Source organism: Rhinatrema bivittatum, chromosome 6 (assembly GCF_901001135.1).
Source record: "Rhinatrema bivittatum chromosome 6, aRhiBiv1.1, whole genome shotgun sequence".
Taxonomy (NCBI): Eukaryota; Metazoa; Chordata; class Amphibia; order Gymnophiona; family Rhinatrematidae; genus Rhinatrema; species Rhinatrema bivittatum.
Genome location: NC_042620.1, coordinates 49,990,571 through 50,005,448, shown reverse-complemented (window position 1 = coordinate 50,005,448; position 14,878 = coordinate 49,990,571). Strand labels below are relative to the sequence as shown.

At 45.4% G+C, this 14,878-nt stretch overlaps 1 protein-coding gene across 4 annotated transcripts in view; it reads right to left on the bottom strand.

The window, feature by feature from the left end:
- ACMSD (aminocarboxymuconate semialdehyde decarboxylase) overlaps positions 1-14,878 on the bottom strand; it is a 115,347-nt gene that overhangs the window by 13,799 nt on the left and 86,670 nt on the right. The window contains exon 8 of one of the 4 annotated variants that reach the window (XM_029605367.1): positions 11,389-11,759. The exons of 2 other annotated variants lie outside the window; for them this stretch is intronic. In XM_029605367.1, coding sequence (XP_029461227.1) covers positions 11,565-11,759 — 195 coding nt within the window. In that variant the 3' untranslated portion in view covers positions 11,389-11,564. Of the gene's footprint in view, positions 1-11,388; positions 11,760-14,878 lie in introns of those variants that run through there. One more of the 4 variants, XM_029605365.1, reaches the window with a different exon arrangement.

Below are 14,878 nucleotides of genomic sequence, written 5' to 3'. Positions count from 1 at the left end.
CCATTCCCATCCCCCATATACTGTCAGTGGGAAGCTTGGTAACATGAATAAATAAGAGGGCAGACATAGGAATACATATTCATTCCTAAACTGACCTTAACTGACCTGAAAAGTGTCAAATTGTATCATTTTCAGTTAGTGCGCACTAACTCCCAGGTTAGTGCGCACTAACTCCCGTCATTCTTGACTGACACTGGGGTACATTCCTTATGGACTTGGTCTCTGGAAAAGTAATAAAAGCCCTGACTCTACTGAGTCTGGGGCTGCTCCAGAGTTGGAAGGACAGAGAAAGGTTGGAGCTGTGATCCTTTCCCAGGGCTACAGAAGGGAGTGGAAGGAATGGGGCAGAGATTTTCTCCAAAAATCTCAGGAAGCCTGAAGAGAAGGAAAGAGTGTGTTTGCAAGACCATTTGGAAAGATCTTCCTAAATGGATAGGAAGGGAGGGCCAGGCTAGGCCGCTGGAGAAAAGTGAGTAAAGGGAAGAAACAAAGTAGAAAGACACCATGTTACTAGAAGAAGTAACTGTCACCAAAGGAAGAGAAGTAAAGGGACCTGAATTATTGTTTCATTTTCTGCATCTCCTGGAGTTTGTCATTATGTTTTACTCTGAAGATTCTACAGTAAACTATTTTTATTTTGGAGCACAACTTATGTCTGGACATTGGTTTGTTTGTAACTCAGCCGAGTACTGGCCCTGCAGGTTATCGTACCCCCAGCTCATGGCCCCTGAGATTTGATCCCCCACATCAGTATAGTGACCCCAATGCTCCTCAAGGCTGGGAAGGTGACGCCAGATGTACAGAGGGCTTGCAAACATATAGCCAGTTAAGTTAAAAAAAACAACAAAAAAAACCCCACCACCACCAACAACAAAAAACCTTGCAAGTACGAGACCCAATCCACCATCCCGACCCCTAAAATGTCAGAGAATAGCACCCAATTTCCCCATCCCCCCTAAAATAATTTTACAGAGTTGTAGTCCATAGCAAACCAAGGCCCTTCCCAGATATTTAGTAAGGAACAGTTCCAATTTAGCCCCTCCCACTCGGAGGTGCTTACCAATGGGGACAGGCTCTCCAATGTTGCAATGGACAATCATCTGGGATCCAGTGATCACTGATTGGTGTGGGTCAGTATTAGAGTGCAGGAGATGAAGGTTTATTCAAAGACGAGGGTCCAAGGCCTCAGGAAATCTAACTTTGTGAAAACGAGGGCGTACCTCAAGGAATTGTTAGCAGGATGGGAAAATCTAGGGGAAGCAGAAGAGCAGTGGGCAAAACTAAAAGGAGATGATATAAGAACAACTAACCTTTTTCTTAGGACATTTAAGGAAAGAAGAAAAAGAGGCTGCCATGGTTTTGTAAAGTAGCTGAAAAGATAAGAGAAAAGGTTAGCGTTCATAAACTACAAGAGATCACAGAAATAGGCAATAATATCTGGAAAAGCTAAGAGAAGCTGGGAAAATAGGAACGCAAAAATTCAAATGGAAGAAAAAACAGCAAATACTGTAAAACAAGGAGACAATATTTTTTTTAGTGATAGAAGGAAGTGCAAAAGTGGCATTGTGAGACTCAGAGGTGAAGAGAGGAATATGTAGAAGATGATGAAGAAAAAGCAAAATTGCTTAACAAATATTTCTGTTTAGTGTTCACTGTTGAAGGGCCAGGAGCAGGACCACATAAAATGAACACAAATATGACTGGAAGTGAGGTAAACCTTAATCGATTTTCAAAAAAGTGTGTTTGTGAGGAGCTAACTAAACTTGAAGGAGAAAAGACAATGGGGCCGGATGGGACAACTTGGAGAAGTTCTGGTAATTCTGCTGGCTGACCTTTTCAATGCTTCTTTAGAGTTGGGAATAGTTCTGGAGGACTGGAAACTGTTGAATGTGGTTCCTATTCATAAAAGTGGAAGTATTCAGGAGGCTGGGAACTACAGGCCTTAGACTGACTTTTCTGGTGAGCAAATTCATAGTGTCACTGCTAAAATAGAGGATAGTGCAGTTCCTGGAATCCAATGTGTTTCAAGATCCGAGACAGCATGGCTTTACCAGAGGTACAACTTTTCAAATGAATCTGATCAATTTCTTTGATTGAGTGACCGGAGAGTCAGACCAAGGGAAAGCTTTGATGCTCCACTGCAGCAGTAGCAACTTGCGCGGGCCGTCAGTCCCTTCCCCGGTACAGCGGCAAATGGAACCTCTGTGTTTCCCGTGCGCACCTTTTTAAAAATCTACCCATTTATGTGGAATGCTTCCCACTAAGCAGAATTCTGAATTTTCTGTGAACTAACTTGTTTCTCTGAAGTACAAACTTCACTGAAAGCCATGGTCTACAGTCTTATTTCTGAAGAAAATATATTCTGATTGCATGGAGAAATGTGATTCTCCTACCCTGAAATTCGGGTGCTCAAGCCTAGTGGTTAGAGCCACAGGCTACAACCAGGGAAGCTAGGATTTAAATCCTACTGCCACTCTTTGTGTCTTGCGCAAGTCACTTCACTCTCCATTGCTTCAGGTAAAAAGTTAGTACCTGATTTGCTAACAGCTAATTTTAAAACAAATGCGCATGTGCTTATACACATGCGTATCATTGTGCGAGCGAAGATACGCTGGAATTTTAAATAGTGCACACACATATTTTAAAATACACCAACTGCGCTAAGTATGCTCTTAATTTTAAGAGTAACTGGAGTAGAGCTAGCGTGCGTATCTTCCAAAGGACTTTGTCAGCTTTTACGTATATATATGTAGGCGGATTTTAAAACATGCTCACAGGAGGGTCAACCCAGTTTTTCAAATTAGTTAATTTTGAGGTCTGGTTCTTCATCCTACACACACCCCAGTTGACCCAGACCCCTCACCCTGTCCTGCAAGCTCTAAAACTTGAGATCTACTGACTTTTTCCTCATATGGAGCACCAATAAAGTTACGCGGATAACCCGCTAATGCACGCCATGATCTCTGGTTTTAAAATACTGAGTTAAGAATATAAGATGTTGCCATACTGGGTCAGACCAAGGATCCTTCAAACCCAGTATCCTGTTTCCAATAGTGGCCAATCCAGGTTACAAGTACCTGGCAATACCCAAATATTAAGTAGATCCCATGTAGTGGCTATTCCCAAAGTCAACTTGATTAATAGCAGTTAATGGACTTCTACTCCAAGAACTTATCCGAACCTTTTTTAAACGAGGCTACATTAACTACCCTAACCACATCCTCTGGCAACAAATTCCAGAGGTTAATTGTGTGTTGAGTGAAAAATAATTTTCTCCAATTTGTTTTAAATGTGCTACTTGCTAACTTCACGAAGTGCCCCCTAGCCCTTCTATTATCCGAAAGCGTAAATAACCAATTCATATTTATCTGTTCTAGACCTCTCATGATTTGGTCTCACTATGCAGCAATACAGTGACATTATGACATTTTCTGTTTTATTCACCATTCCTTCCCTTATGATTCCTACCATTCTGTTTGCTTTTTTGACTGCACTGCACACTGAGCTGACGATTTATATGTATTATCTATAAGAACATAAGAAATTGCCATGCTGGGTCAGAGCAAGGGTCCATCAAGCCCAGCATTCTGTTTCCAACAGAGGCCAAACCAGGCCACAAGAACCTGGCAATTACCCAAACACTAAGAAGATCCCATGCTACTGATACAATTAATAGCAGTGGCTATTCCCTTTGGGGCGGATTTTAAAACGAGCGCGAATAGCCTACTTTTGTTTGCGCTCCAGGCGCAAACAAAAGTACGCTGGATTTTAGTAGATACGCGCAGAGCCGCGCGTATCTGCTAAAATCCTGGATCGGCGCGCGCAAGGCTATCGATTTCGTATAGCCGGCGCGCGCCGAGCCGCGCAGCCTACCCCCGTTCCCTCCAAGGCCGCTCCGAAATCGGAGCGGCCTCGGAGGGAACTTTCCTTTGCCCTCCCCTCACCTTCCCCTCCCTTCCCCTACCTAACCCACCCGCCCGGCCCTGTCTAAACCCCCCCCCTTACCTTTGTCGGGGGATTTACGCCTCCCAGAGGGAGGCGTAAATCCCCGCGCATCAGCGGGCCTCCTGCGCGCCGGGACGCGACCTGGGGGCGGGTACGGAGGGCGCGGCCACGCCCCCGGGCCGTAGCCACGCCCCCGTACCCGCCCCCAAAACGCTGCCGACATGCCCCCGAAACGCCGCGACGACCGGGCCCACCCCCGACACGCCCCCGACACGCCCCCCTCGGAGAACCCCGGGACTTACGCGAGTCCCGGGGCTCTGCGCGCGCCGGGAGGCCTATGTAAAATAGGCTTCCCGGCGCGCAGGGCCCTGCTCGCGTAAATCCGCCCGGTTTTGGGCGGATTTACGCGAGCAGGGCTCTGAAAATCCGCCCGTAAGTAAACTTGATTAATAGCCGTTAATGGACTTCTCCTCCAAGAACTTATCCAAACCTTTTTTGAACCCAGGTACACTAACTGCACTAACAACATCCTCTGGCAACAAAGTCCAGAGCTTTATTGTGTGTTGAGTGAAAAAGAATTTTCTCCGATTAGTCTTAAATGGCTACTTGCTAACTTCATGGAATGCCCCCTAGTCCTTCTATTATTCGAAAGTGTAAATAATCGAGTCACATCTACTCGTTCAAGACCTCTCATGATCTTAAAGACCTCTATCATATCCCCCCTCAGCCGTCTCTTCACTATCCACTATGATGCCTAGATCTTTTTCCTGGGTGGTAGCTCCTAATATGGAACCTAACATCGTGTTACTACAGCAAGGGTTATTTTTCCCACCTTGCACTTGTCCACATTAAATTTCATCTACCATTTGGATGGCCAACCTTCCAGTCTCACAAGGTCTTCCTGCAATTTATCACAATCCGCTTGTAATTTAACTACTCTGAATAATTTTGTATCATCTGCAAATTTGATAACCTCACTCATCGTATTCCTTTCCAAATCATTTATAAATATATTGAAAAGCACTGGTCCAAGTACAGATCCCTGAGGCCCTCCACTGTTTACCCTTTTCCACTGAGAAAATTGACCATTTAATCCCACTCTCTGTTTCCTGTCTTTTAACCAGTTTGTAATCCATGAAAGGACATTGCCTCCTATCCCATGACTTTTTAGTTTTCATAGATGCCTCTCATGAGGGACTTTGTCAAACACCTTCTGAAAATCCAAATACACTATGGGGCCGATTTTAAATATTGCATGCGCGGGGTACATTTGTGCGCGCTACCCGGCATGCACAAATGTACACCCGATTTCATAACATGCACACATGTTATAAAATCCAGGGTCTGCGCGTGCAAGGGGGTGCACACTTGTGCACCTTGGGTGCGCCGAGCCCTAGGGGAGGTCCGATGGCTTTCCCTGTTCCCTCCAAGGCCGCTCCAAAATCAGAGCGGCCTTGGAGGGAACTTTTGTTTTGGTCCCCCCCCACCTTTCCCTCCCTTCCCCTATCTAACCCACCCCCCAGCCCTACCTAAATCCCCCCTACCTTGTTTCGTAGAGTTATGCCTGCCTCTGGCAGGTGTAACTTGCGCGTGACGGCTCGCTGCCGGCGCACGAGGCCCCAACACAGGCCGCTGTGTCGGGGCACTCGGCCATGCCCCCGGACATGCCCCGGACCGCAACCCCACCCCCGGACCGCCCATTTTTCGAAGCCCCAGGACATACGCGCGTCCCGGCGCATGCAGGGGTAGGTTTTCGGGGGTTACGTGCGTATGGGCGTAACCCTCTGAAAATCTACCCCTATATCTACTGATTCACCTTTATCCACATGTTTATTAACCCCCTTCAAAAAATGAAGCAGATTTATGAGGCAAGACTTCCCTTGGGTAAATCCATGCTGACTGTGTTCCATTAAACTATTTCTTTCTTTATGCTCTGTGATTTTGATCTTTAGAATAGTTTCCACTATTTTTCCCAGCACTGAAATCAGGCTCACCGGTCTATAGTTTCTTGAATCATCCCTGGAGCCCTTTTAAATATTGGGGTTACATTGGCCACCCTCCAATCTTTAGGTACAATGGATGATTGTAACGATGATTTTAACTAATAGATCTAAAATTTCATTTTTTAGTTCCTTCAGAACCCTGGGATGCATAATTCCATCTGGTCCAGATGATTTGCTACTCTTTAGTTTGTCTTTAGTTGTGGGCCTAACCATTGCCTCTGCCCCAGAATTCCTATGCTCCTCCTACTCTCATGCTCTTTTTCTGCCCTCTTATTTTTGATGTGTGCACTGGTATAAACGTGCTTACTTTGTGGCTTTTTAAAATCCACGTTGCTTGTGGGCCACCCACATACATGCATATGTGGGCATTTTTGCGCTAGCAATGCTTTTAAAATCTACCTCTTAGTAAATAAGCCCCTTTGACTGTAAGCCCTCTGGGAACAGGGAAATACCTGAGTACCTGAATGTAATCTGCTCTGAAGTGCCTGAAAGCTGCTGTATATCTGCTCCCATCCTCCTAATGCTGCAGCTCTTTGCCCCCTCCCCTCGCACCCCCCTTGTACATTGATTGTATATAATTTTGTTGTCATGTATCTAATCTTGTTTTTTGCATTTATTATCTGTTCACAAATTCCTTTGTCTACCCCTACCCCTTCCCTCCTCCTCCCCCTAGTTCTCATATCAGTTACATTGTAAAGCCACTTTGGCTGAATTCTCGTTTGTATGGAAACCGACGTGATGTTTTTCTTAACGAATGTCGGTATATAAAAAAACTATAAATAAATAAAATAGATAAAATAAGAGATCAAGTCATTCAAAGCCTAAAAAGCCCAAACCTTTTTTTAAAACCAAGATACACCTTGTTTTGACATCTGAAATAAAAGCCTGCATTTTTCATGGCTCAGGCTTGGAATCTATGATTCACACTCCCCTTTCTTTGGATTGTCATACTCTGCTGTTGAGCTCCTGGGAATGATATCATGGTAAGTGGATGCTATCTCTTGGGGAGTGTGGCTAAGATAGTTGAATAAGAATTAAAAAAAAAAAAAAAGAAAAACAACAGTGGCCATAGTTTGGATGTAAGTAAGGAAATGTTAAACAGCAGGAGAAGGGCACGTATAGGCTACAACAACAGATTGGAATCTCGAGTTAGAATGTAAAAGAGTTTCCCTTTTGTGCACCATAATATGTAATGTAAAGGGATTGTTTATGGGTTTAGCTCAGGTTGCTTCCAGCAGGTGTCACCATGAGGTCTTGTAAAGTGCAAAGATGAAAACAGAAAACCCTGAATGCTGCAGAAGCAGAATGTACACTTTATTTAATGAAAAAAGCATCTTTTTTCCAGTTAAAATATCAGGGCTTATTCACTAAGTCCTATTCAGCTGATTAAACTGGCTGATTTAGTCTTTTTCTAGGGCTTTGCATCTGGCCAGATTAAAGCATTTTAGTCAGCATGTGCCCTTTTGTTTTCTGCATGCTATTTCTATTATACATTACCTGGTAACAGCACATTACTGATATCTGCCTGAAGCTATAATATTTTATTTTATCTGCAAGATCTTGAGTTTGCTTTTGCTTTACTAAACAGAAAAATACGAAACCTAAAAAGCATGCTAGTCCAGACCAGTGACTTGACAAATCTGTATGTTGTTGAGTCACATAACACGGTGGAGGGGTAAGAAGCGTTCTTCCTGAGCGCCATGTCCCCTCCCCCTCCAGATGAGCTATTTCTTATTTTTTCAGTTTATTTGCTTCATTTGGTAATCGGGGGGGTTGCCATACTATCTCCACTCGCTCCGCAGGGTATTTTGATATTTGACTGTCTGGCCACAAACCCACAATGCCGTGGCCTGGAAAAGCATAAGCTGGCAGTCTAAAATGGCAACGGACTCTAGCGCGCCTCCGTCTCCTGAGAACCAAGACATTAAGGTAATGGAAGTAGTTGAGGCTGTGGTAGCAGCCCTGGATATAAATTTTGAAAAATTTGAAGGTATAAATCAGTTATTCATGGACTCAGCAAGGTGCTTCCAGGAGGTGGGAACACTCCTAGCAGCACTGGAGGATCGAGCGGACACTTTATTGAAACAGCTAGCCGCTGTGAAATCAGAGGCAGACAAACAAGCCAAAAAGCTTGATAATTTAGAAAACAGATCCCAGAGGGGAAACTTACGGTTTATAGGTTTCCCCAAAACCATTCAAGAAGTGGATCTCACTGCAATTTTAGAGGACTGATTGCCATGTGTCCTAGATATCTCCAATAAACATGGCGTCCTCAGAATCCAGCGAGCTCATCGGCTTGGACAGAAACTGGATGAGAGGAGAAAACTGCGTCCATTTATAGCCAAATTATTGAATTCTGCCCCTAAAATGGATATCCTTCAGGCATACCGTAAAAATCGCAGGATAGACTATGAAGGCACGCTGATCCTGATCTTCCAAGATTATTCAACAACAACAACAACAACTGGCGTAATCTGGGCCACAGAAATAAGGACAGGTAAAGTGAGAATAATTCTGCAGGTTTGGCCAGGTTAGCTGCTGATGCCACATAGACTGACCGGAGCTGACCAGAGATGACTGAAAATACGAGGCAAAAATTCCAAGGTATCCCTGCTTCCAGTCAAAATTTAACCCTTTAGAGCCAGCTGCACTGAATATAACAAAAGCTGTGAATCTGCAGGCTGACCACCAGTAGAACAGTATAACAGTATACACAAAAACTATGCAGAGTAAAGCATGAACAACAGCATCATCAACAGAAAAAGGCTGCTGTAGAAGCAGGACACTGTGAACAAATAGAAAAACACTTGTGAACAGGACATCAATAGCAGCAGTTTCTTCACTCATCTTTTCCTTTGACTGATAGACTCACACTTACGAACCCATGCCCTGGGATTAAGTAAGCAGCCTTATTCAAAAGGTACCTTCCAAAACATTAACTTTTAGTTTTCTAAGGTTACCAGCAGTTAATGGCACAATAATAAAAAGCCATTTTTCTTCTTCCTCTTTTACGATTTCTCACAATCAAATCCTTAAATATCTTGAATGTCTTAAAGCCTCTTTTAACATGTTCTTATCAGCATTCACATCCTTTTATAAAGTTCCTCCCATCAATATTCTCCATTAGACCGTTCAGCCTAATCCTTTGGCCTGACCAATAAAAATCTCTTGGTCCATATATTCCCCTAGGTGCTATTAGGCACAGCCTAAATGGTATTGCTATTTCCATGATGGTATAAGAAACTTGCTGGGCAGACTGGATGGATCACTTGGTCTTTTTCTGCCATCATTACTATGTTACTATATATGTTACATTAAATTCTGTGGCCTTGTCAACTGCTACAGCAGGTCCATGAACAAGATCAGCATGGCCTATAGGTGTACCAGGGTTGATCTCTTCACCTGAAGGGTCTGCACTATCATTGTCAACATGTTTAGTCCTATAGGCGGGGCACCTTTTCATCTTGGGGGTTGTGCAGCCAGGATGAATCTTTCTTTTTCTTCCCTGTTGTGCTTCACTAGTGGTATTCACCTTGCTGAGATTAGTCCACATGTTATACAAGAAAGTCATCACATGAAGATACTCGGCGAGACTCGGTGAGAGAAATTTGTTCCGTTCAGTTTTTTCTGTCACCTCTGACCTCCTACAGTGTGGACTATGTGGTGCTGCGGCAGCAGCAGCAACGTAGATTAGTGATTGCCAACCCTCTCCTGGAGGCACACCTAATCAGTCAGGTTTTCAGGGTATCCCTAATGAATATGCATGAGATAGATTTGCACACATTAGGTCCCCAATTCATAAGAACATAAGAAATTGCCATGCTGGGTCAGACCAAGGGTCCATCAAGCCCAGCATCCTGTTTCCAACAGAGGCCAAACCAGGCCACAAGAACCTGGCAATTACCCAAACACTAAGAAGATCCCATGCTACTGCTGCAATTAATAGCAGTGGCTATTCCCTAAGTAAACTTTCTTGTCCTTAATCGCTGCTTCATCACTTCTCTCCCTACTGTCTTTTTTTCTTATTCCTCCACCACCCATTCCCCACCGCCTGCATCCTATAGATGTCGCATGACAACGTTTTCATAATCTGAGAATTATCATGCAGTACGGTACCAGACTGCACAAGGATGCTTTTTTTTTTTTTTTTTTTTTTACAAAGCAGCAAACAATTTTTTTTTAAAGGGACATTTCAACCTGATGTGCTTCTTTGAGGAAAATTTGATAGAGGTTTCAAGAACAAGACAGATATATTTCTAGTCAGTCAAACTAGTACATATGCAGGGATATATATGAACCTGCAGTGTAAATAATGAAAGTCTACAAGGCTTAGAGAAGAGCCAAACATAATGGATGTATCCTTTGTATTCAGTCTAAATACTACTGATTTTTTTTTTCACAGGCACAAAATTGAAGAACCTAGTTCATAGTGCAACCCTTTCCCAGGGAATGTGTCAAATTCCAAAGGGCCATAAAAGAATTTATTAACCGTGGCTTGCTCCACAGTCTCTTGCCCCACATTCTTGTCCCAAGGGGTGGGTCCTTTCTTGGCCCAGGCAGGGCTGTGTAGTATCCCAAAGGTGTGTGTTACTAGGGATGTGAATCGTGTGATCCATCATCTTAACGATCGATTTTGGCTGGGGGGGAGGGAAATCTGATCGTCATGGGTTTTTTTGTTAAAAAATCGTCAAATCGTAAATCGGTGGGAAAACCGGCACCCTAAAACCCACCCCGACCCTTTAAAGCAAATCCCCCACCCTCCCGAACCCCCCCCAAAATGTTTTAAATTACCTGGGGTCCAAAGGTAGCGCCGGCGCCATTTTGAATATTGGCAATACGGCCCGAGTGCAGGAGGTCGCTCCCGACCCCCGCTGGACTTTTGGCAAGTCTTGTGGGGGTCAGGAGGCCCCCCCAAGCTGGCCAAAAGTCCCTGGGGGTCCAGTGGGGGTTCGGGAGCGATCTCCTATGCTCCTGACGTCGGGGGACAAAAAACAAAATGGCGCCGGCGCTACCTTTGCCCTGTCATATGGTAAGGGCAAAGGGCCACCGGCGCCATTTCTATTAACGCAGCTGTGGCCCGAGAGTGGGAGATCGCGCCGGGACCCCCCCACTGAACTCCAGGTAATTTAAACCATTTTGGGGGGGGGGGGATCGGGAGGGTGGGGGATTTGTTTTAAAGGGTCGGGGTGGGTTTTAGGGTTGTTTTGGTGTGCCGGTTTTCCCGCCCTCCCCCTCCCCCGATTTACGATTTTTTGACGATAAATCGGGGGAATTGCTATTGTTTCGCGGCTCTATCGATTTTTGACGATTTAAAATATATCTGACGATTGTTTTAAATCGTCAAAAAACGATTCACATCCCTATGTGTTACCCTTTCTCTTTGGGACAGGTACACTTACAAACCAGGCTGGACTCTCTGGATGGGTGTTAAAACTAAAGTTTACTTTGATTGGAGTTCAAAATAATCAAGAGGTGCAACAAATGAAATGTCCAGTTACATCCCAGGGTCCTTAGAGTTACATGAGCCAGGATTCAATTGATCTCCGCCTCTCTGGATGTGTCCCTCCAGGTAGGGGCTTGAAACTGGCTTGTCCTCCATGACAGGGAATAAGTGTCCTAGGTGAGCTGTGGTGTCCTAACCATGAGGGATCCCCTACTCAGTTCCTGAGGTCCACGAATAATCCTGCACTCCAACCTGGCAGTGTCCTGTGTCCCAGGGTGGAAACTCCATGGGGGGGTGGGGGGTGTCTCCAGATGTCCTCCTCCTCTTTTGTCCCTTTGACTCCTCTTCAAGAAACAGAGGCAGCCCTCCTGAAAGAAAGGCCAGCCACTGAAAGCAGTCTTTACAGCTTCTAGCTCAGAGCAAGGAAGGGTGGCAGAAACAGCTTCCTCCCCTCTTGGTGGTAAAACTCAGTCTATTATCAAAACACTTCTCTCCTCTCTGCACAGTCAGGACAACCTCCTCTTGAACTGGGCAGAGGCACACAGCTCCCTCCTGACCCACTGAGCAGGGGATTCTGCCTGTCAGAAGGCTGAGGGCAAAATGGCGAAAACCTCAAAAAATAAACTGCAAAAATCCTTCTGTTTCTCTCTCTTCCCTCCAGTCCACTTCTGGGGGACCTGGCAGAGCAGCGACTCTCCCTCTCTGTGCTAAGCTGTGGGCCTAACTTTGAGAGCACACTGAAAACACTCCTCCTCCTTCCTCAAAATCCAAATCTACACCTCCACACTCTAACTAGGACTAAGCCCTGCTTGTGGACTAGGAGATCATCACCCACAGACTGCCTCTGAGGAAGGGCCTATGCAGGAATGCTCTCTCTCCACCTAAGCTGACTAAATCCTAAGGGCTAGGCGCTAGGGTCAATTAGTGGCTGACCAGAGGTCCAGCCACAATAATAAAGCTGGACCTATGCCCCTAAGTGACGAGGGAGAAGGCACCAGTTCATAGATCCTACCGAGGACAGCCGCTGCACAGGATGAGGCAGCAAGAGCCTATTTTATTTTCAGTGTCTCACCATCTCTCTTGATGTGAAAAGCAGGGAGAGAGTTTAGTATGCCCCATTCGACTCTGTTCTGCCAGGGGGTTAGGGGCATGAATGTGCTTTTCATTTTTTTCAGTCCACTTCACAGCTCATCATTAATTCCACTCCTGGCAAAAATCATGAGCTGAAGAAATGTGGGAAAAACATGGGGTTTGGGCCTATCCCCTCGATTTCATCCTCTGGTTCTAACTTCCGTTTAGCTGATGAAACTCAATGTTTGCTTGAATCCCAATGCCTTTGTGTCCCCAATTTAAATTAAAAAAACGAATCCTCTTCATTAACCTCCATGGGGACTGTGTTCTGCAAACACACAAGTAGGCCAGAAAGAGGATTTCTTTTTTAGTAGCTGTTCAAATCTTAAGGAGCAAGGACCTGATTAATTATGGATTCCCTACCTCACATTCTGCTCCTTTGGGGAAAATCCATGATAAATTAGGTTAAAAAAAAACAGTTTCATCTCATCAAGAGCTTCGTATTTCAGGTCTTTGCTTTAGAAATATTTTTCCCCTTCCTCTGTGCATTTAACAAAAGCAATTTTAAAATAAAGCTCTCTGTGATGTATGGTTTTGCTCTGGCATGGAGTTCACCCCGTGCATTTGCCCCGGCATGTCATATGTGACTGTTTAGGTCCCTGACCTGAATCTGTTGTGTGAGATTTTGGGGTTTTTTTATTTTGTGATGGATTTCATTTCACAGCAAGATAAAGCATGGAGTACCGCATGTTCACTTAGGGCTGAATTTTCAAAAGACCATGGTGTATGTGTGTAAATAGCATGTACATGCGCATACGCTATTTTATAAACAAGCATACGGGCGGAAATAAGAGTTCACGCACAAATAAACACTTGTGAAAATGGGGCGGTCTAAGGGCATTCCAGGGCAGGGGCCAACATCTATGTGCAGAAGTTGCTGTTTTAAAAGAGATGGGTATAGATTGGGCAACGGTTTCACATAATTTTACACCTGCTAATTACCTTGCATGAGTGATATCAAATGTGTTTATTTTGTACTGTCAGCTGGGTGGGAGAACTGGGGGGGGGGGGGGGGGGGGGGGGGTGAGTTCAGACTGAAGAATCAGGAGGGTCACGATGACCTGGAGATGGATTGGGTGAACTGCTGGAGGAATCACAAAATGGGTTACCTACGTATGTTAGAAAATTTGCTCTAAATAGGGACTTAAACGGGGAAGTCCTACTTAATTTTCACATGTAAATTATCTGTGTGTATAATGTGAAAATAGATAGAAAAAATACATAGGGGCAGATTTTCAAAGGGTTTTGCGTGTAACCCCCGAAAAGTTGCCCCTTCCACCCCCTGCGCGCGCCGAGCCTATCTTGCATAGGCTCGGCGGTGCGCGCAAGCCCTGGGATGCATGTAAGTTCCGGGGCTTTCCTGGGGGGCCGTGTCGCGGCCAGCGGGTCATTGGGGGCGTTCCGGGAGCTGAGCTGTGGGCGTGGTTCCAGCCTAGGGGCATTCTGGGGGCATGGCCGCGGCCTCTGGACCAGCCCCCGGACCGGAACATGGCGCACCGGCAGCCGGCCGACGTGCGCAGGTCATGCCTGCCTCGGGCAGGCGTAACTTGTAAAATAAAGATAGGGGGGGGGAATTAGTTAGAGCTGGGGGGTGGGCTGACGGAGCGCACTGTTAACCCGCCACTGGACGCTCATTTTCCCTTACCCCTTATTCAGTAAGGGGCCGAAAACGCGCGTCCAATCCGCTGAACCTAATAGCGCCCGCAACATGCAAATGCATGTTGATGGCCCTATTAGGTATTCCCACACGATTCACAAAGCAAAATGTGCAGCCAAGCCGCACATTTTGCTTTCAGAAATTAGCACCTACCCAAAGGTAGGCGCTAATTTCTTCGGGCACTGGGAAAGTGCACAGAAAAGCAGTAAAACGTACACAGAAAAGCAGTAAAAACTGCTTTTCTGTGCACCCTCCGACTTAATATCATGGCGATATTAAGTTGGAGGTCCCAAAACTTTCCAAAAGTAAAAAAAAAAAAAAATTGAAGTCGGCCGGCGGCTGTCGGGTCGAAACCCGGACGCTCAATTTTGCCGGCGTCCGGTTTTTGAGCCCTTGGCTGTCAGCGGGCTTGAGAACCGACGCTGGCAAAATTGAGCGTCAGCTGTCAAAGCCTCTGACAGCCGCCGCTCTGGGCCAAAAGGAGGCGCTAGGGACGCACTAGTGTCCCTAGCGCCTCCTTGTGCCCGTTTTTACCGCTGGGCCTCATTTAAATACAGAATCGTGCACACAGGAGAGTGGCCTGCATGTGCATAAAGGTAATCTTATATGTGTATTGAATGCACAATTTTCTAAAGGGCCATTTCTGCTGGTAAAGCACTATCTTACTCACAGGAGCCCCTTGGAAAATTACCCTTCCTA